This window comes from Vipera ursinii (genome assembly GCF_947247035.1).
Source record: "Vipera ursinii genome assembly, chromosome: 9".
NCBI lineage: Eukaryota > Metazoa > Chordata > Lepidosauria > Squamata > Viperidae > Vipera > Vipera ursinii.
Genome location: NC_139523.1, coordinates 19355472 through 19377923, shown reverse-complemented (window position 1 = coordinate 19377923; position 22452 = coordinate 19355472). Strand labels below are relative to the sequence as shown.

At 43.3% G+C, this 22452-nt stretch overlaps 1 protein-coding gene across 1 annotated transcript in view; it reads left to right on the top strand.

Moving 5' to 3' along the window:
- IGLON5 (IgLON family member 5) overlaps positions 1-22452 on the top strand; it is a gene marked incomplete at its 5' end in the record, with an annotated part of 83326 nt that overhangs the window by 49148 nt on the left and 11726 nt on the right. The window contains 2 exons of the mRNA XM_083369208.1: positions 14160-14238; positions 21432-21664. Coding sequence (XP_083225334.1) covers positions 14160-14238; positions 21432-21664 — 312 coding nt within the window. The remainder of the gene's footprint in view (positions 1-14159; positions 14239-21431; positions 21665-22452) is intronic.

The window sequence follows — 22452 nt, the reverse complement described above, 5'->3', positions numbered from 1 at the left end:
ATGCCTCTCCAGTTCACCTCACTCCAATTTGCATATTTCCCAGCCACCATTAATCATTCTAATTAGCTGAAGCCAGTGAACTGGAAGATGGCAGAAATGCAGCCTTTGGTGTGGAGAAAGGGATTCAGCACTGACGCTGAGGTGAGGGAGAATCTGGGTTCTCTAGCTGTGTCATGGAAGGCAAATAGTACCTATAGATGTGTCTGCAACTGGTCCAACATTTCCTTTTTCGGTCTCATTGCACTGGACACCTGGCTGTTTCTCAATTTAAATTGCACCTGTTTTGCATGGGATCTCGATTGAAATTATGTGGTGTGATGGCTGCTTTGCAGGGTTGGTGTTGTGTGAATCTGGCTGGGATGAGTAGGTTGAGGTTAAGCATGTCATACATTCTCCTCCTTCCATCCATCCAAGTGAGTGGACATGTTAAGTCAACTGTGCAGATCATGCTTTTTGCTTTGACAGAGTTTCCACTATTGCTTGCTTTAATATTTCTTGGCTTGGACTAAAGGAAGGCAGTCTAGAAATACCATACATTAAAAAAATTATTTTACATAAGCAAGATTTTCATCTAGTTTGTGGGATGAATTCAGACCACGTACTGATGTCTAACCGGTCAATTAGAATCTTAGCAAATGCACTCACACAACAGGCTAAGCTTTGTTAGTTTAACTTTTTGTAATAGTGTTAGTGGCAGAGCGTTGTACAGATTCAGCCCATTTAGTGAACTTATGGAAGATATCGCACAGGTTTAAAACCCAGGAAACTAGATGAAGCAAATTGCATGAATGCAACCAGCTGTCAACGCTGCAAATGAATTTGGCTGAAGCCATTTCGACTTTGTTTTCGGTTGTCACAGAATTGGGAGGGGGGAGGTGTACTTTTAAATTTAGACAAAACAATAAATTGTCCTGTGGGAACCAAGGTCATTGCTGCCTGAGTTTTGGCGGGCTGAAGCTTCCGTTAAAAAAGCCCGCCAAAGTAGATCATTGGGGAATGTGATTTATGACATATTACTGGGATGGGAAGTTCAACTTCGTAACATTGTAACTTTTGGGAGGGAACTTCAGTGTTGGTTTCACTTTTGATCATGTCGATACTATGTAGCCAATAAATATGTTCTTTAAGGAAACCTCTTGCCTTGGAGTTCTGTTTTTACTGGTCTCATCTATCGGAACCATGACACCAGCATTATTTTGTGTAAATGGAGGCAATTGAAAAACCTGTTTATTTCTTAACCGTGAAGTTCTCAGGGCAGTGTCCAAGAATACGCCAAAGATTATAAAACCAAGAGATTATAATACTCAAATCACCATATAGGACAGGCATAAACAGTCAATGGAGGGAGAACAAAACAATCTTTAGTTGTCTCCAAAGTTTAGCTGGGTTGGGGCTACCCATAACACTGAAGGGAGAATGTTCCAGGGCACGTCGGTAGTCCTTGTTTAATGATTGCTCAATTAGTGACCAATTGCAGCTATGACAGTGATGAAGAAATAACTTTATGAACAGTATTCACCTTTGCGATCATTACAGGTCTGTAAAGCAAAGGAAGAAATCTGTTCTCTTCAATGGATATTAGCAAACCCATCATTTCTCTCCCTCTTAATTCTTCCAGGAATCCCTTCAATTCCGAATAGAATAGAATAGAATAGAATAGAATAGAATAGAATAGAATAGAATAGAATAGAATAGAATAGAATAGAATAGAATAGAATAGAATTAGAAATAAGGAATAAGGAATAAGGAATAAGGAATAGAAATAAGGAATAGAATAGAATAGAATAGAATAGAATAGAATAGAATAGAATAGAATAGAATAGAATAGAATAGAATAGAATAGAATATAGAATAGAATAGAATAGAATAGAATAGAATATAGAATATAGAATATAGAATATAGAATATAGAATAGAATAGAATAGAATAGAATAGAATAGAATAGAATAGAATAGAATAGAATATAGAATAGAACAGAACAGAACAGAACAGAACAGAACAGAATAGAATATAGAATAGAATATAGAATAGAATATAGAATAGAATAGAATAGAATAGAATAGAATAGAATAGAATAGAATAGAATAGAATAGAATAGAATAGAATAGAATAGAAGCTGGAAGGGACTTTGGAGGTCTTCTAGTCCAGCCCCCTGCTCAAGCAGGAGAACCTATACCATCTCAGACAGGTGATTGTCTAGTCTCTTCTTGAAATATTTTCAGTAATAAAATCCAAAAATCATCAGTACGCTTCCCCCCCCTTCTTTTAGCAAATGTCCATGAAAGGTTTCCTGTCCTTTTCTTGGAGCTATTTCTTAGTCCGTGCTTAACTTTCAAAACGGACTCACAATTTAGCTCCCCGAGGCTTCAGAACCAGAAGCGCATCGCGTTTAGGATAGCTTTTAGAATCATTGTAAAATGCCATTTCCCCAGCATGCTTCCTTCATTCACCCTTCAGCAGTTTTGTGTCTCCTGGATAGCTTATTCACACCAACTAGGATTTCTGAGAACTGAAGTCCTAATGCGTTTGGATGGTGCCAAGCTGAGGACAGCCGTTTCGACTTATGTCCTGGCAGGCCTTGAGGCTCCCATTGCTCAACTCAGGTTGTCCAAAACATTTTGATTTCAAAATACTTGAAAAGGGATGTTTGGGGCATGAAACAAAGCTTTGCAACCTATTGCCTTGTTCTGTCATCCCAGGCATCCTAGCAACAGGGGGAAAAAAAATTGGAGAGAGAGGGGTCACTAAATAAATCTGAAAAATAAATAAATAAATAAATAAATAAATAAATATACATACAGTACATACATGTAGTCCTCAACGTATGACCACAATTGAGGCCAACATTTATGTTGCTAAGTGAGGCATTTGTTAAGCGAACTTTGCCCCATTTTACGACCTTTCTTGCCATACCTATTAAGTTAGTAACATGGTTGTTCAGCAAATCTGGCTTCCCCATTGACTTTGCTGGGTCGGAAGGTTGCCGAGGGTGATCACATGACATCGGGGACCATGCAACCGTCGTAAATTGCGAGTCAGTAGCCAAGCTTCTGAATTTTGATCACATGACCGTGGGGATGCTGCAATGGTCATAAAGTGTGAAAATGGTCATAAGTGACCTTTTTCAGTGCCGTTGTAACTTTGAACGGTCATTAAATGAGCTATTGTAAGTTGAGGACTACCTCTACATAAATACATTGTAGCAGTGGTCCAGTATCTGAGGGGCTGCCACAAGGCAGAGGGGGACAGGTTGTTCACCACAGCACCAGAGGGAAGGATGAGAAACGATGGTTGGAAACTGATCAAAGAGAGAAGCAACCTGGAATTAAGGAGAAACTTCCTGACAGTGAGGACAATCAACCAGTGGAACAGCTCGCCACCAGAAATCGTGGGTGGTCTATCATTGGAGATTTTTCAAGAAGAGACTGGACATTCACCTGTCTGAGATGCTATAGGTTCTCCTGCTTGAGCAGGTGGCTGGACTAGATGACCTCCAAGGTCCCTTCCAGCTCCTATTCTATTCTATTCTATTCTATTCTATTCTATTCTATTCTATTCTATTCTATTCTATTCTATTCTATTCTATTCTATTCTATTCTATTCTATTCTATTCATTCTCTATTCTATTCTATTCTATTCTATTCTATTCTATTCTATTCTATTCTATTCTATTCTATTCTATTCTATTTGCAATTCTATTCTATTCTATTTGCAATTCCATTCCATTCCATTCCATTCCATTCCATTCCATTCCATTCCATTCCATTCTTATTCTTATTCTTATTCTTATTCTTATTCTTATTCTTATTCTTATTCTTATTCTTATTCTTATTCTTATTCTTACTCTACTCTACTTTACTCTATTCCGCTCCACTCCATTCCATTCCATTCCATTCCATTCCATTCCATTCCATTCCATTCCATTCTATTCATTCTATTCTACATGCCCCCACAATGGGCTGTTATAGCTTCAAAGATGGGCCGTCTTAAGGATTCTGAGAGCTGTATGTTGAGGTGAGATTGAAACAAGCTTTTTGAAGATTTTTTCAGATATAGGCAACTCAGAACAGTCCAAAAAAAAAAAAAAAAGAAATATTTAGTGAATCTGTTCAGTCCTGAGCTGGAGAGAAAACACACTTCCCATTTAAAGCAACGTGTAAGGTGAAATGCGCCAAGCTGTTTTGCACACTTACACTTTGTATTAAAAACTAATTAATTTGGGGTCTCTCCCCCCCTCCTTTTTTTTTTTTACATAAAAGAGCACCTGCCTTCTCTTCCCCAGGAGTATTCCTACAGTTGGATGGCTCTTTTCAAACACGGCTCTGTTTGAAAATATAGCCCCAGGTTCAGAAAAATGAGGGAGAGAGATCAAGATGTGGAGGTCAAACGTTTCCTGGCAGATTAAAGGAGGTATTTGGGAGCAAGCTGATTAGTTTGCATTCTGGCAAATGGGTGTTTTGTGCTTAATGTGCTAAACGTTGGGCTCCGAGACCCAAAATAAGTGTGAAGGTGTTGAGCTTGGCCGAGGTGAGACAATGAGAATGGCTGACAGTGATTGGTGGAAAGGAGCCTTGTGCTCTGAGGCATGAATTCCCATCTCCCCAGCTTTGACCTTCCTGGCTCCTTCAGGTAGAAAAGAATGAACTTGACAGGCTAATGGGAGAAAAAGGCCGGCAACTGGTGTACAGGGAGAGGGTGCAGGGAAAGAGCGAGGAGTCCGTAGGGATAAACTATTGTCCCTCGTTTGAACACAGCTCCTCCTAAGATGTAGGTGCCAGCTTAACAGAATGACAGGGTTGAAGGGGACCTTGGAGGTCATCTAGTCTAGCCCCCTGCTCAAGCAGGAGACCCTATACCATTTCAGACAAATGGTTGTCCAATCTCTCCTTTTTTAAAAAAACAACAAAAACTCCAGTGTTGGATCACCCACAACTTCCGAGACACTTTTGAGCATTAGCTCTAAAAAAACCCCCAAAACTAAACTGGTTTTCCAGGTTAAGGTGAAGGATAGACTTGGTAAGATGAGGTGTTTTCCCCCCCCCTCTCTCTCTCTCCCCTCTCTCTCCCTCCCTCTCTCTTTGTAGACAGGATCTAGAGAATATCCATCTGTCCATCCTATCTATCCATCCTATCTATCCTACCAGCTGCCAACTGTGTGTCCGTCCATCCATCCATCCATCCATCCATCCATCCATCCATCCCTCTCTAGAATTAAACTAAATCTAAAACTCCTCTCGTTATATATTTGTCTCACTAATGATGGTTCATCTCCCATACAAAAAGGACACTGGGGAGCACAGTTTCTGGGCCTCCTCCTTTCCTTACAAATCCCCATAAGGAAAACTACTTTTCCCATAGTCCCCAACCCCTGGACTTTGTAGCATTTCAAAGAGTGTCTGGAATAAGGAAAGCGATCTGCGGTGATCTGAACCAGAGGCAAATTTCTGAAAAGCAGGATTTCTCCATATGAACGTTGTGGATGGAAAATGTTCATACACCCAGCCAACTAATTACCAGCTTTGGCATCATCTCTGCTCCTCTCTGGTCACCACTGAGTCACATTTCCAGCTGGTGGTTCTTCACAGCCGCAGCAGTCAGTTCAGAAGCCTGACAGAAGGTGGAGTGAAGGAACTTCTCAGCTCCAGATAATGGTAACAAGACCGTCACAGTTAAAGAAATAAAACAGAATCGGTTACAAAGCTTTAAACAGCTTGGAGCTTGGCAATCTGAGAGACTGCCCATGTCACTAGGAACCTGTCCAGACATTAAAGTCAGCAGGTCAAACCCTCTTAAAGATATACCCGCTTTCCGAGATCATTTGTTATTCCCAATTTATGGAGGTGGGCTCAAGCCCTACTCTCTGTTGCTTGTAGGACAGGAATCGGGGCTTTGCAGGCAGGCCTTTTCAGTCTGAATTACAGGCAGTGTAAGAGCTGATGGGATGTAGAAGTGAATGTGTTGATCATGGAGACCCAAGTTCATCCAAAATCACAGGCTTGTTCTTGTGGGTCAAATTTGGACAAAGGAGTGCTTTAGATAGCATCTGGAGCTTCTAGACCCTGGCTCTCCAAAGTTGGCAACTTGGATGAGGACTTTAGATGCCGGTAGATTTCAGAAGTGCAGGGATATAAAAATGGATGGAGGGGTGGGCATATTTAATCAACATTTAATCAACATTCTATCAACATAGCATACTAAGTATTGCATAGAGCGGGGGTCTTCAAACTTGGCAACTTTAAGACTTGTGGACTTCAGCTCCCAGAATTCCTCAGCCAGCCACGCTGTCTGGGGAATTCTGGGAGTTGAAGTCCACAAATCCTAAAGTTGCCATGTTTGGAGACTCATGTTCTAAGGAATGGTGGGATAGCACTGTGTATCAAATAAACATCTCGTGGAAAATGGGAGCTACCCAAACATGTGGAGGAATTTGGAAGGAACACTGGCTGGGATTGCAAGCCTTGTGATTGATCTCTGCCTATAGCTCTTTCTTTGCTTGTCATCTTCTCCCTGGTTTTGCATGTAAAGTAACTGCCTCTTCAGCTGCTGGCCAGCTCCATCTGTCGGCTTCACAGAATCTTAATCAGCCGTTTCATCAGTAAGACCTAGGCTGGTTCCCCCCTCCCCAACCATCCTCTTCTCTTTCTCTCTCTCTCTCCCTCTCATGCAGAAGCACACACACACACTTTCCCGCTGATTGGTGGCTAGATTTAAGAACAATCAAGGTCGCCATTCACGTCTAGTTTAAATCACTTTGGGGCTGGGCGATGGGAATGATGGAGACTATCCATTCTGGTTTCATGCTTTCAGCCTTGCAACATTTCCCAGATTGGTCTGTTTGTTTGTTTATTTTAGTCCTTAGGTCACCGACTGTGATTGTTGCAAGAAGGAAATTTCCTGGGAGTAGATAACCAAGAGGGGAATTGCAATTCCGTTTCTACTGTAGGTTTCATGTCAATTTAATGGCAACTGTTTAAACACAACTTGGGAAGCCAAGTTAGTATTAATGGGGATTTGTGTTTCTGTGTGGGTTTTAGCATGTTTTGCAAACCAGGACTTTTCTTTTTTAGTCTGCAAACCCAGAAAATGGATTAATTCAATAATCAGGCTTAATGTGCAGAGTGAAAAACGATTAGAATCACCCGGCGAACGAGGCAGTGTTTCAAATTCTTTGGGGATTTTGCTGCATGGAAATATTGTCATAGTGATTGAAGTCAGAGGCCCAGGAAGAAGGAGAGACTTTTTTAAAAAAAAACAAAATAAGGAAGCACCAGGGAGGAGAATAAGAACACCCCCTCCAAAAATCAATAGGAGAGGGGGGATGTATGCTGAAAATGAAAGAAAGTTGTGTAGTTTTAGTGGGCTTTGAATACTGCTCCCGTTGGGGGGAAAAAGAGAAAGAGAGAGAGAAGGTAGGGATTTGTTCAAATGAAAAGAAAATATTACAGACATTTGAAAAGCTGATTTTCCGGAACTGAAATTTTAGTCCTGATCCTTAACTACTTCTTGTTTTGCTGCAGTTCCTTTTACATGGCTTTTTTTTCCCAAAGAAGGGCCACTCAACTCTGTATGAGCAGCAGTCATGGATGGGGTTATACAGAAATTTAGCCTACAGATAGTCCTTGACTTACGACTGGTCATTTAGCGAGCGTTCAAAGTTACGATGGAGCTCCTTGGTGATACTTACGAGCTGCTTCTGAAGTTCTAACAGCCACTCCTCCTCTGTGGTCACGTGAGCACATTTGCAATGTCCCGTAGTCATGTGACTGCCTTTTATGACAGTTTTGTCAAAAATTATTTCCAGGTGGTGTTTTTTTTTGGCAAAACTAGCCCAATCGTAAACCATATTTTCCCATCCAATATCAGAGACCAGGTTGGCTGAGGATTCTGGGTTTTGAAGATAGAGCAAGTATGGGCACTTTGCATGACCTCAATCCTCAGATCCATTTTTTGTTGTTCCCAGCAGCCCGCACAATTGAGCAAGGGGTTGGACTAGAAGACCTCCAGGGCCTCTTCCAACTCCGATATTCTGTTTCTGTCACAAATGTGTTGCTTGAACTTTAATGGGCCAAATAAATTTTTGGGCAAGGTGATTCTTTGCTTTTTTTAAGACACTACACCCCACCATCAATAATGTGCTTCACCCCTCAAGCCTCTCTAAAGGTAAAAGGTAAAGTTCCCCCGCACATGCGTGCTAGTCGTTTCCGACTCTAGGGGCCGGTGCTCATCTCCGTTTCAAAGCCGAAGAGCCAGCGCTTGTCCGAGGACGTCTCCGTGGTCATGTGGCTGGCATGACTAGACGCCAAAGGCGCCCGGAACGCTGTTACCTTCCCACCGTAGTGGTCCCTATTTTTCTACTTGCATTTTTACGTGCTTTCGAACTGCTAGGTTGGCAGAAGCTGGGACGAGTAACAGGCGCTCACTCTGTTACACAGCACTCGGGATTTGACCCGCCAAACTGCCGACCATCTGATTGACAAGCTCAGCATCCTAACCCACTGAGCCACCGCGTCCCTTCAAGCCTCTCTAGGAAACCTCAATAGCCCCGCCTCCCCCCAGTCTTACTGCAGGATTATCAGAGACAAAGGAAAGCTGATGGTTTGATAACTCCGTCAATAAAAGGCATCTTCCCTTGAAAGGGAGCATGGGAAGTCTAAGCTAAGATGTAATCATCCTAAAAAGTATTTCTGAATCTCTGCAGAATAAATTTTCCCCTCCATTGTGCAAATTCAGCTGTCCGATGAATCACTTGGGCTGTGCAATCCAGAAGAGGCAGTTCAGCTTTCTGAATCTTCGTGTATGTCTATCTCTCTCTATCTCTCCCTCCCTCCCTCCCTTTGAATGGGCACATCCAGACCATCTAATCATCATCTGATGCAAAAGTCATCACATCAAGTGACAGACATGCCTGGATGAGCCAGACCTGGTAAAGTACAAATAGTATGGCTTATCTCTTCTGCTGCAAAAGCCTTCTGTGCCTGAACTTTTGAGATTGACTTCAGAACAGAATTTTGGGGGCCTTGTATGTTCTTCCCTTCCCTTCTTCCATTGAGAGTCTTCAGCAAAGCAGTTCATTTATCATCATCTCCATAAGCAAAAACAGACCTTAATTCAAGAGCATCCTGTTGCATTATCTCTACAGTGGTAATAATAATATTAACAACAACAACAACAACAACAAAGTTGGAAGGGATCTTGGAGGTCATCTAGTCCAACCCCCTGCTCAGGCAGGAAACCCTATACCATTTCAGACAAATGGCTGTCCAGTCCCTTCTTAAAAACTTCCAGTGTTGGAGCATTCACCACTTCTGGAGGCAAATCGTTCCACTGATTAATTGTTCTAACTGTCTGGAAATTTCTCCTTAGTTCCAGGTTGCTTCTCTCCTTGATTAGTTTCCATCCGTTGCTTCTTGTCCTGCTTTCAGGTGCTTTGGAGAATAGCTTGGCTCCCTCTTCCTTATGGTAGCCCCTGATGTATTGGAACACTGCTATCATGTCACCCCTTCTTCAAACTTCACCTGCTCACTTATTCTTGCTGTCCTCACTTCTCCTTTGAAGCCTCCTCTCATTCAGGCTGCAAGAGAGGATATTTGTACAAGGAAAGCAGAATAGAAATAGTGGTACCTTGGTACTCAACAACCTTGAAACTCATCTAATTTGATACTCAATGCATTTTATGTGAAAAATTTGCCTCATATGCTCACCTTTTGTTTGATACTCAACGCACAAGCTAGTACTTGTCAGTGTTGGCTGCCTTGTGAGTCACTAAATTACTCTTTATAGGAAAAAATTGTTTGGTACTCATTGTTTTTGGTACTCATCACACCACCCAGAACCAAGTAAGGTTGAGTACTGAGATACCACTGTAGTGTTTCTGATTTTAAGATATGTGAAGTTCAACTTCCAGAATTCTCCAGCCAGCTGGCTGAAGAATTAATGGGAATTAAAGTGGTAATACCTTTTGGATGTTGAAGTCCATATATCCTAAATCCACATACAGATAATCCTTGCCTTACAACCACTTGTTTAATGGATTATTGAATCTTCTCCATTATTTTTGGGGGGAAATGTATTCTGCCTTTTTAATATTTCCCAACATATTTCTTTCTCTGGATTCTTCCCATCCCCAAGATGACATGATCAAAATCCAGACCCTTGGCATCCAGTCTGAATTTACAATGGTTGCAGAGTTCCGGGTTCATATGTTCCCCATATGTGACCTTCCCTGCTGGCTTCTGACAAGTAAAGTCAATGGATGATCTGCTTATCAACTGTATGTTTCATTTAACCACTGTGGCAAAAAAAGCTCATAAAATCATGACTCACTTAAAAAAAACACCCTTGCTTAGCAACATAAATTTTGGTCTCAATTGTGGACATAAGTCAAGGACTATCTGTACTTTAAGGCTGAGAAACATTGAATTAGAATCTTGATTTGGCTTGATTCTTGGAGGGTCATCCATGCAATAATATGGAACAGAGGTGGGGGAACTATGGCCCTTCTATGACTGGTGGACTTCAACTCCCAGAAATCCTGAGCCAGCCATGCTGAGGGGAAAGGGAGAGGTTTCCATGCTGAGCCATGCTGGCTCAGGAATTCTGGGAGTTGATGTCCACAAGTCATAAAGGGGCCATAGTTCCCCACCCCTGATATAGAAGATATATTTCCTGCCTGAGCAGCCGGTTGGACTAGAAGACCTCCAAGGTCCGTTCCTCCTCCTCCTCCTCCTCCTCCTCCTCCTCCTCCTCCTCCTCCTCCTCCTCCTCCTCCTCCTCCTTATTATTATTATTATTATTATTATTATTATTATTATTATATTTATTATTTTATTATTATTATTATTATTATTATATTTATTTTTTATTATTATTATTATTATTATTATTATTATTATTATTATTATTATTATTATTATTATTATTATTATTATTATTATTATTATTATTATATACCTGTACTTTTCCGTGTTTTTAACAATCCAGTTTGGAGCCATGTTTCATCTGTGGTTGACTTCAGAGGCATATCCCTGCCATTTTTTAGCAGCAGTATGCAAATGTTTTTGCACGGCTTTTCCCGCAGAGTGTGTTTTTCTTTTTCTTCTCTATCACTTCCCAGTTTAGCCCACAGCCCTGAGATTATCTAGAACTCTCTCATTTAAGCATTAGCCAAGCTTGACCTGCACTTTTCAAGAGGTATCTAATTAGTCACTGTCAGAAAAAAAAGAGATGCTGGGTAGCATTATTTTGATCATATTTCTTTATAAATTAACCTAATTTGCACTTCCAGGAGTTACATGAAAATGAGACCCTGGCTTACATTTAATTTTGGCAATATATTCTGAGCTAAAAATGCTTATTTTTAGGATCAGGTTTGTGTCTGTGTGTGTGTGTGTGTGTGCGCGCGCACGCGCACGTGGGTGTGTATTACTTATATCAGAGATAACATAGCGTGCCCCTCTTGCTGCATATTTTAAGGAAGAATATCTGCAAACGTCTGCAGCTTTCAGATGAAATTCCTACAAGGTTAAGTGTTTTAGATAAAGATGTATGAAAATGCAAAGAGGAAAGAAAAATAAAAATGTTAAGGCATCAGATTTTAACACCGACATGAAGCCGCGGGGTGAAATCCTCCGTCGCCAGGGGGTACAATATCATCAGTACATTGATGATGCCCAATTATATCTTTCTGCCCCTGGCAAATTAAGCAATGCTGTGAATGTCTCATCCCAGTGCCTGGATGCCTGGGTGGGGGGCAACAGGCTTCAACTGAATGTTGGCCAGGCTGAGTGGCTTTCATTCTTGGGGTCTTCCAGTTCTGGGACCCTGCCAGACAGAACCACTACATAGCCCCGCAGTCCTCCTTGACTTATGATTCCCACAGATGGCACTTGTGGCTAGGCAGAATGGGGCAACTTGCCGCAACTGACTTGCCACAGCCAACACGCCATGGCCCTCTTGCCATGGGGCAACTCGCCATGGCAAGGTCGCCCTAGGGCAGGGGTAGGCAACCTTGGCTCTTTTATGACTCATGGACTTCTAACTCCCAGAATTCCTGAGCCAGCCATGCTGAGGGGAAAAGGAGAGGTTTCCAAGCTGAGCCATGCTGGCTCAGGAATTCTGGGAGTTGAAGTCCATGAGTCATAAAAGAGCCAAGGTTGCCTACCCCTGCCCTGGGGCAACTCACTGAGGGACAATTCAACCATTCAATTTAATTATTTAAAATAATTTTTAAAAATATTTTAATTTTTGTCATTCACATTTCATTTTGTCCCTCGTGATTGTATTCTACTATTTTTTGGATGTTAGTGTTACTCTTGTCCCACAGAAAGTTGTCCTGTAGTGAGTTGGCCACGGCGAGTTGACTGCAGTGAGTTGGCCATGGCGTGGCAAGTTGTCGTAAGCCTGTGACTAGGAGGGCCTTTGACCAGCTTCATGTGGGGCCCAATTCGTGTGCCAGGAGGCTCTGCTCATGATCCTTCATGGCCTGGTCACCTCCCGCATAGACTATTGCAATGTGATCTACCTGGGGCTGACCTTGAAAACTACCTGGAAGCTTCAGCTGGTGCAAAATGTGGAGGTGCAGACAGTTATGTGTGCCCCTAAAATGGCACATGTGACATCTTTGTTCTGCTTTGCTTTGCTTCTAGGTGCAATTCAAGTTCTGGTTTTGTCCTTTAAAGCTCTTCATGGCATGAGGATGGCTTACTTAAGAGTTTGTCTCCATCTAATTATATTAGATCTGCGTGGAAACCAGCAAAAAAGTACCAAATTATGGTTACATGATCTTGGGACATTACAACCAGTCATAAATGCAAACCAGTTGCTAAGCACCCAAAATGCAGTCATGTGACCAAGGGCGGGGGTGAGACGTGTGTACCAGTCGTAAGTTTGAGAATAAGTCATAAGTAAATTTTGGCGGGGGGGGGGGGAATCTGTCATAACTTCGAACAGTTGTTACGGGATTGGTTGTTAAGCAAGGACTATCTGTCCTTGGTAGTACGGTGATATTAGGTGTTATATAATTACACAAAGTTATAATAAACACCAAGTCGCCAAATTTGAAGAACACTGATTTATATTCTTTATATTAAGAACAGAAAGACAACCCGCTTGGTTTTGTGCAGACCTCGGTGTGCACGTGTGTCACCTCTCTTACGGGAGCTGCATCGGTTGCCAATTTGCTCCCAGGTGCAATTCAAGGTGCTAGTTCTCACCTTTAAAGCCCTTCATGGCTTCGGACCAGGTTAACTGAGGGACCCTCTCTTGCTGGTCACATCCACCCAACCCACTAGAGTGAGGAGGGAAGGAATGTCATGGGTCCCGTCCTCTAAGGAGGTATCTCTGACTGGACCCAGAAGAAGGGCCTTCTCCTTGGTGGCTCCCTCCCTTTGGATTATCATCCCTTCAGAAATTATACTGGTCCCCCAGTTTGACATTCTTTCATAAGGCCCTGAAGACAGGGCTTTGCCAGTGGGCCTGAGGAACCCAGAGTGTGAGGGGGGGGGCTATCAAATGGCTTATCTGACTGTGTGTTTTCGCTGGGGATGTGTGTGTGTGTGTGTGTGTGTGTGTGTGGTAGGGGAGGGGTTTTGTTGTTTATTGTTTTTTAAAAAAATATTTTAATTTCTATACTGTGTTTTTATTGTTTGTAAGCCGCTTAGAGTTGCTGTGAGTGAGTAGGTGGCTATATAAGTTTTCTAAATAAATAAATTCTTTAACAAATACAGTAAAAGGGGCATTGTCCCTTCCTCCCTTCTCATCTCCTCTAGGCTATATATTGCTGAAGAATCCAGTGGAATATTGACTAATTATAAGTGATATTTTTGACTAAACGTAAAAAGATAAAGAGATTGTCTTTCTGTGGTGATCAATACCAGCAACGCTCAATTCCAGAATACACACACACACACACACACACACACACACACACACAATCTTCATCAGGCAGATTATAACAGGATGAAAACAGGAATGATGATTTTTTTTCTGCAACTACCCAAGCTTACTTACTTTTACCTCAGGTGAAAATTCCCTTTGTGAAACCAATGGGTTCTGCTTTTGCTATCTGGGGTGTGTGTGTGTGGTGGTGGTGGGGAGAAAGAGCAGTTCTTCACAACCTGACATTCATGCTATCTTCTCATTTTGTGTATTTGGCTGCATAGGACTGCTGGTTCGAGGTGCAGATTTCAATCAGCCAGCTGACAATTACACAGTTTGCCAAGGAGACAATGCAACGCTAAGGTGAGCTTCTGCCTGTGACACTAAAATTGCATGTGGTAGGTGTGAGCCTGAGATTTTCCCAGCTGGAGTTTTGCAGGAAGGTTTTTCCTGTTGTGTCAGAGCGTGCCCAGTCTTATTGCACTGAGATAACCCAGGAGTAAACACAGTAAACAGTGGTCTATATTAAATGGTGGTTCATCTTACACTATCTACAATATCATACACCAGGAACAATATACATGCACGTGTCAATACAGCAATCTCCAACACACAGCAGTTACAGCAGGAAACAGAAGAGAGAGAACACAGCAGTAGAGCCTTCCCTTTTATACAAAGCTCTTAAAGGGACACAGACCCAGCTGGCTCTTAAAGGGACATAGACCCTGCTGAGTCATGCATCATCACATCATACATTACATCAGCTGGTTAGCTTCTAAATCAATACCTTGACATGTTGGTTAATTAGTGTGAGGCTTCGGAGTCTGTGAATCTTTACATGGATGAACTGAACCAGTATCCTAAACTTACTTGACTTTGTCATCCCAGCCCTGGTTCCCTGCACTGTTGAAAGACCACATCAGTGGGATGATACTGATAATACCAATTAAAGGAGCTAATATTTACAAACCACTGAGCAAGGGAAGATGTTATTTTTATGCAGGATGAACAAACCGAAGGCCCAGGACTATCACGCAGCTTCTGTGACATGATACATACAGGTAGTCCTCGAGCAACATCGAGCCCTGCTGCTAAGCGAGACAGCTGCACCGTTTTACGACCTGTCTGGCCATGGTTGTTAAGTGAATCGCTGAAATTAAGTGGTTGTTAAGTGAATCTGACTTCCCCAAGGAGTTTGCTTGTCAGACCCCGGGACACTGCAACCGTCATAAATATGAGTCAGTTGCCAAGCATCCGAAATTTGATCACGTGACCTTGGGGGATGCTGCAACGGTCGTAAGTGTGAAAAACGGTCACATCATTTTTGTGTGTGTGCCGTTGTAACGTTGAGCGGTCACTAAGGGAACTGTTGTAAGTTGTGGGCTATCTTTATGCGCCTTTTCCTTAACCCCATTATTCTGTTCTTTTCTGCGGGCTGGAGGGTCTGCACCCAGCATCTTTTTATGCCCCTGGTTTCTATTTTCTGATTGAGCCTTTCCCCCCCCCGCCCCACCCTCTTCTGCTAAGGTTTCAGCGCAGCGTCTTGCCTCGGTTTAGATAAAAGATAGCTCTGTGGCTAAATGCCCGATTACCTGCCTATAATGCATTAATAGCAGCCAGCAATGACTTACAAAATGGCTAATAACTCTGTCAAGTGCAACATAAATTCACCTGGCCTTGATATTAATACTCTTGCATTCTTTCAGAGTGAGACCATTTCCCATGTCTGGGGGAATACAATTCCCTCAGCCCCTATGAGCACCACTATTATATGGTGCTTAGTGGAGCTTTTAGTTTATCCATTTAGTCTGCAACCCCCTTTCTGGAATTCTTCTTTGCTTTCCCCCTCCCCCACAACAACATAGGGTGGTTTGTGCATACGGCCAAGCTGTGATGTGGTTGGTTTATGGTTTAATCTGGTGTGAGAAACTTTCGCTTAGAGCAGGGGTCAGCAACCTGAAACAGTGAAAGAGCCACTCGGAACCGGTTCCCTCACAAAAGGAAAAACTGGGAGCCGCAAAAAATGTGAGCACATGCGCGTACATGCGCGCATGCGCAGAACAGGGTTTGACTGAAGAGTGGAGCCAAGGCGAGATATGCACCTACCCTGCATATTTGAATTGATTGGTTGAACTTTTTTAGTCCCACTTTTTTTTTTGGACTACACGTAGCAGAGAACTGGGAGCCACAGGAGATGTCTGAAAGAGCCGCATGCGGCTCCGGAGCCGCGGGTTGCAGACCTGTGGCTTAGAGCAACTGGCTGGGGGAATTCTGGGAGTTGAAGTCCGCACATCTTTAAACTTCCCAAGGTTGGGAAACGCGCTGTCTTATAGCTTGGCATTATCAGAGAAGGATCCACAAAAAGGATCCTCACCTAGGGTAGGAGGATCTCTAGGGTGAATTCAACAGCGACTAGCAAGATGGCCAGTTTCTCCAGAAAGTGGATCTTCCTAGGTGTAAGGAAGTAGAGGCTCAAGATGGTGGAGTGAGAGGGCTCTTAATGAGGACGTGGTACCAGTTCACAGCCTCTCCAGATCTGTTGCTCAAAGGGGAAAGGAAGAAAAAAGATATGCAGAAATGACTTCTGTAACCTTTCACAGCAAGGGACGTGGTGGCTCAGTGGGTTAGGACGCTGAGCTTGTCGATCAGAAGGTCGGCAGTTTGGTGGGTCGAATCCCGAGTGCCACGTAACAGAGTGAGCGCCTGTTACTCGTCCCAGCTTCTGCCCACCTAGCAGTTCGAAAGCACGTAAAAATGCAAGGAGAAAAATAGGGACCACTACGGTGGGAAGGTAACAGCGTTCCGTGCACCTTTGGCGTCTAGTCATGCCGGCCACATGACCACGGAGACGTCCTCGGACAAGCGCTGGCTCTTCGGCTTTGAAACGGAGATGAGCACCGGCCCCTAGAGTCGGAAACGACTAGCACGCATGTGCGGGGGAACATTTACCTTTTACCTTTTTTTTAACCTTTCACAGCAGTAATAAGTACAATAATAGTTAACCCTCCTCTCCAAAGTTACATTATGATTCTCTTTTTTTTCCCTGTAATCTATCCTGCCTGTCCACCTAGCCATAAATCGGAAGTTCGTTTTTTAAATTTTGTGGGGGAAAAAAGTCCATAAGAGCGTTCCAGTCACCAATAAATGTAGGTATTGTCTTTTCTCTAGTCAAAGAAGTTAGCTTATTCATCTCAGCAAGATCTGTTCATTTCACCAATCAATATCTCCAAGGCGTTTGGTGTCCTTTTCTCCTGTCTTTCTGATGGACCAGACACTTCATTATTCAAGCACACGAAACCCGGCTTTCTTATTCTGTTCAGCCCTAAACAGTGAATGCATCTGAACCTTGTTTCTTTCCCCAGTGGCTCCTTCCTTCCTTCCTTCCTTCCTTCCTTCCTTCCTTCCTTCCTTCCTTCCTTCCTTCCTTCCTTCCTCCCTCCCTCCCTCCCTTCCTTCCTCTTTTCCTCCCTCCCTCCCATCTTTTCCTTCCTTCCATCTTTTCCTTCCTGCCTGCCTCCCTCCCTCCCTCCCTCCCTCGCTTCCTTCCTTCCTTCCTTCCTTCCTTCCTTCCTTCCTTCCTTCCTTCCTTCCTTCCTTCCTTATTCTGTTCAGCCCTATTTTGTTCATTGTCTGGCTTTTTCCTCTTCTCCTCCCCTTCCCTTTCCCCCCTCCCCTCCCCCCCAATCTCCTTGAGCAACCTGCAGCACTGTACTGGATTCCCCAGCCTGGATCTGTGGAGACTCTGACCTACTTCCCAAGACTTCTCTGCCCTACGTTTTTTTTTTTTTGCAGAATAAAAGGAGGAGGAGATGAAGTCTTGAGTTGGTAGCAATGGAAAAAGGGGGAAGTGATGCGCCAGGAGCTTTCAATATTCTATTAACCCCCTGGAGCCCTTAATCCCATTTCCCAGGGAAGACTTGCCTGCCTCAGGTAGATCTCAGATCATCCGGCTGTTGAAAATGTAGATGCCAGTAGATTTAATAAGTACAAGGACTATATAAAAAGGGGCAGGTGGCAATATGTCAACCATCTTCATTTAATCCATCATTCTGTGTCAAGCCAGTGTACTGAGTATTGTATAGATCATGGGTCTTCAAACCTGGCCCTTTTATGACTTGTGGACTTCAACTCCCAGAATTCCTCAGCCAGTGTGCCCGGCTGAGGAATTCTGGGAGTTGAAGTCCACAAGTCATAAAAGGGCCAAGTTTGAAGACCCTTGGCATAGATCATGGGTCTTCAAACTTGGCAACTTCTGGCTGGTGAATTCTCGGAGTTGAAGTCCACAATTCTTAAAAGTTGCCAAGTGTGAAACTCACCATGGCTATTCCAGACATCCTCTTTCCCAACCGGTGTTGATATTTAGCAATATCCTCCCAAGTTTCATAGTTGTGTACTAGGAGAACAAGCTAAGTTGCCTTTTGTAAGTGCCAAAGCAGCTGCCAATTAAGGTAACTGGATATCCTAATTTCTATGATAGCTTGTTGCCTCTTTGTCTGCCTGACTCTAGATCCATATTTTGCAGCCTTCGCCATGTTAAGGTGTGTGGACGTCAACTTCCAGAATACCACAGCTAGCAGAATTGAAGTCCACACATCTTAATATGTCTAAGGTTAGGGAGCACTGCTCTAGCTTAATGCATATGACTTTAAAGGCACTGGAATAAAATGAATGAAGAGGCAATCACAGCCTCTGACTCAGTTTCCCCCCCCCACTGCTTCAACCCATCAGCTCTCCTATGGGGCCTGCTATGGCAACTAAGCTTCCACCCTTTGCCCCATGTCAGGAGCTAGAAGATAAATGGTATGCCAGGGTCGGTTGGGCAGAGGAGTTGAGTCAGAAGAAATTGCCTCACAGCACTCTTTCTTGTTACTTTAGAGTTTAGAAGACATGTAAATGAATTCGCTATGGGACTGGCCAGCCTTCTATCCCAGTGTTTCTCAACCTCAGCAACTTTAAGCTGTGTGGACTTCAACTCCTAGAATTCCCCAGCTAGCATGAAGAATTCTGGGAGTTGAAGTCCACGCAGCTTGAAGTTGCTGAGGTTGAAAAACCCTGCTGTACCCACTAGGTTAGAGCAATCTTTGAGAAAGGGTAAGACCAGATCCTTAGAGGAGGGAATTGCCTGTGGACCTACCTGTCAACTACCTTGACATTAATACCTGAGAGAGTTCTAGAGCTGATCATAGCACAATTTATCTATCCACACTGTGAAAACAATGCGGTGATTTTCAGAAGTCAGCATGGATTTGTCAAGAACAAGTCTTGACAGATTAATTGTCTTTCATTTTTTGTGATTGAGTATCTCCCTGAGTAGATAGTGGGGTTGTCGTGAACGTAATATATCATGACTTCAATAAAGCATTTGACAAAGTACCCCATGACATTCTTAGTGAGATAATTAAGTGGGGTTTGAGTGGCATGACAATTATGTAGAGCTATAACTCGCTAAAACTCACACATGCTCATCCGGTGGTTACTCATCACGTGTGGGAGGAATCAATTGGAGATATTAAAGGGGTTTCAAGAGGTGCATTTCTAGGACCAGTCATCTTCAACATTTTCATCCATGGCTTGGATAAAGGGGGGCGAAGAGAATGCTGATCAAATTTCTTGGAACGAGAAAGACATTGTGGACACCCAACCCACTATTCCAGGATTCAATAGAGACATTCAGATTCAAAATGAGCAAGAAAGTTGCACAAATACCTGGAAGGAGAGGAACATCTTGGCTTTGAACCAAAACTATGAGTGCTGGGCAGGCCTTCTTGGGGTGGGCATCCCACTAATGAAAAGGCCTGTTCCTTGCAGCTGCTTCAGTTTGCAAGACTGAGCACAAAAGAGTAGTAGTATTTAAGGATGACTGTAGGAGATGACCTGGCTGAGGCAGAGGGAGGGGTCAAACACAGTATCAGCCTTGAGTTCCTTTGCACCCACAAGAGATCTAAGTCCAGCCTGCCTTGAATTCCCTCAACTCTTATCCGCTGCCAACTTGCTTTGATCCTTGGGAGTTCAGATTCTTGTAGAGCGCTTTAGCGTACATTAAACTCAAACATTCGTCTGATCTACCTGGATCTTCTGATTTCCCTGGCTCTTGACAGTGACCAGATATTAAAGCAAAGGCCTTCCTTGAGAGGAAAAAAAAAACCTTTTCTTTAAAGACAAGAAAGAAGAAAGAACCACACGACTTCAATAAATGGATAACTTTGAACCTCTAAGGTCTTAGGACTCTTAACCCCTTTTCTTCCAGGCATTCTTGTGGCTGGCTGCTTGGCTTTAGAGCCGCAGTGGGGTCACGAGAGAGCAGCCATAGCACTTGGGTCACATTTGGGGCCAGCCCTGATTGGAAGGGGTGAATCCGAGGTCTTTTCTCCTTGCAGCTCTTTTCCCATTATCTTTACGGGCGGGCGTTTGCCCAATCTTGTGTCTGACAGCTGTCAGGGGCCATGAAATGGGATGACTTAGTGCCCTCTGCCTTCAAGCAAGAGGAAAACATTTAAATAATTAAATCTTCCATCTCGGAGCAGCAAGGGCAGTGACAGCGTGTCTGTATAAATTAGGGACCCTAGCTGGCTGGTGAGAAACCAGGCCACAAGGTGGTTGAGGGGTCAGGTAAGAGGCGGTGGGAGGCAGCCTCCGAAGCCCGGTTGAAAGAGGTGCCTTTGAAGGAGTCCTTGTAGATAGCAGGTCCACAAAACTGCCGTAAAGGTCGGGAGTTACTTCTCTGTATCTTTTTTTTCCCCTTTCTTTTTTTCTTTTTCTTCTCTTGCACTTTGAGCTCTTCCTTCATTGACTTTGTCCGTCTTTTCTTTTTCTCGCTTTATATTAGTCGGCGTTGGTTTCTAATCTTGTCTTTTAAAAAATTCACTCATAAAATGAGAGAACGGGTGCTATAATAGCTTGGTGGGGGTAGCCAAAGGCCTTCCCTTGCCCTGAGAAGAACCTGGAGTTATTCTATCCTTTCCTCTCCTCTCCTCTTCCTGTCTTTCCTAAAGGGAGAGAGAGAGAGAGATACATCTGTCTCCCAGGGATAAAAATGGGCTAATTATTACAACTGATTGTGAGTGGAGTCATGTGTAATTCTGAAAATCTGCTGTAATTTGGGGAGCCCACCTTAGTGCGTTGCACAAATGAAAATAGTTGTGGCTGATTCAGTTATGGCTTACATAATTATCTCATGGTAGATCCTTCAAGAAACCACGATTCCAAGCGTTGGAGGTGCAAAGCCAATCTCTCTGCTTTTTCTCTTCCCCTGGATTTTCCGTTCCTTGCCTGCCCCAAAGGTGTGGTTTTGTTTTTTTTCCAAAAGAGAACTGGAGTTTCTTGTTTTCGTTTCCCCTTGGAAAACATTTCGCATCTCATCCGAGAAGCTTCTTCAATTCTAACTCAGAAGAAACTTCTTGAATGAGAAGCAAAATGTTTTCAAAGGAAAAACGAAACAAGAAAGTCTGGTTGCCTTTTGAAAAAAAGCATCTTTGGGACATCCACCTTGACCTGGATGGTTGAGAATCTCCCTAGTCTCATTCATGCTTCTTCCTTCTGCCTCCCCTTCTCTGCAGCTGCTACATAGACCAACAGGTGACGCGTGTGGCTTGGCTGAACCGTTCCAACATCTTGTACGCTGGCAATGACAAGTGGTCCATTGACCTGCGGGTGCAGCTACTACATTACAGCCCCTCGGAGTTCAGCATCCTGATCAGCCACGTGGATGTGTACGATGAAGGACTGTACACATGTTCTTTCCAGACCCAGGACAAGCCTCACACCTCGCAAGTCTACCTCATCGTACATGGTATGGGCGCAGGAAAAGGAAGAGAGGGGATGGAGCCCCTCCAGGTGGCATTGTACACAAATCAGTCCGCTCTGGTCTCGCCATGTTGAGAAACTGAACGAGTTCACTTCTGTCCAGCGATGCTATCCATCAAATTGCAACGGGTGGACAGTCTTGTTTTTGAACATTTCCTAGCAACATTTTTAATAAGGTCTTCTTCATGCAACAAGGGAGTTGTGATAGTTCTTATAGCCATCCCTTAGATATTTCCTGTGCACATATGGGAAGGATGTGGTACTTTCTCATTTTTGCTAGAGCAGGGGGGTCTTCAAACTTGGCCCTTTAATGACTTGTGGACTTCAACTCCCAGAATTCCTCAGCCAGCGTGCCTGGCTGAGGAATTCTGGGAGTTGAAGTCCACAAGTCATAAAAGGGCCACATTTGAAGACCCCTGTGCTAGAGTGATGCTGAAGCCGTTTTTGTTATTTTGAGAGGATGAGGAGCTTGAGAGAGGACATTCTTGGCAAGCTCTTAGGGGTCAGCCAGACAAACACTGACTAACTCAGATAAGTTCTCAAGATTTCAAAGCTGGGGAAGGCAAAGAGGCTGAGGGATTTGCTTCAAGCTGCTTTTTGAGAGATTGGGGAATGGAAACAGTGTAATGTGGAAGAGCCCTGACTCCAAAACCTGGGAATGTTGTGTCCAGATAAGACTTTTATGGTGTAATTGTTCGGTTTCATTTCATGGAATTTTACTATTGACGGCAGAAAGAAGATTCCAAATTACATTGTCTCTCGTATCTAACTGGA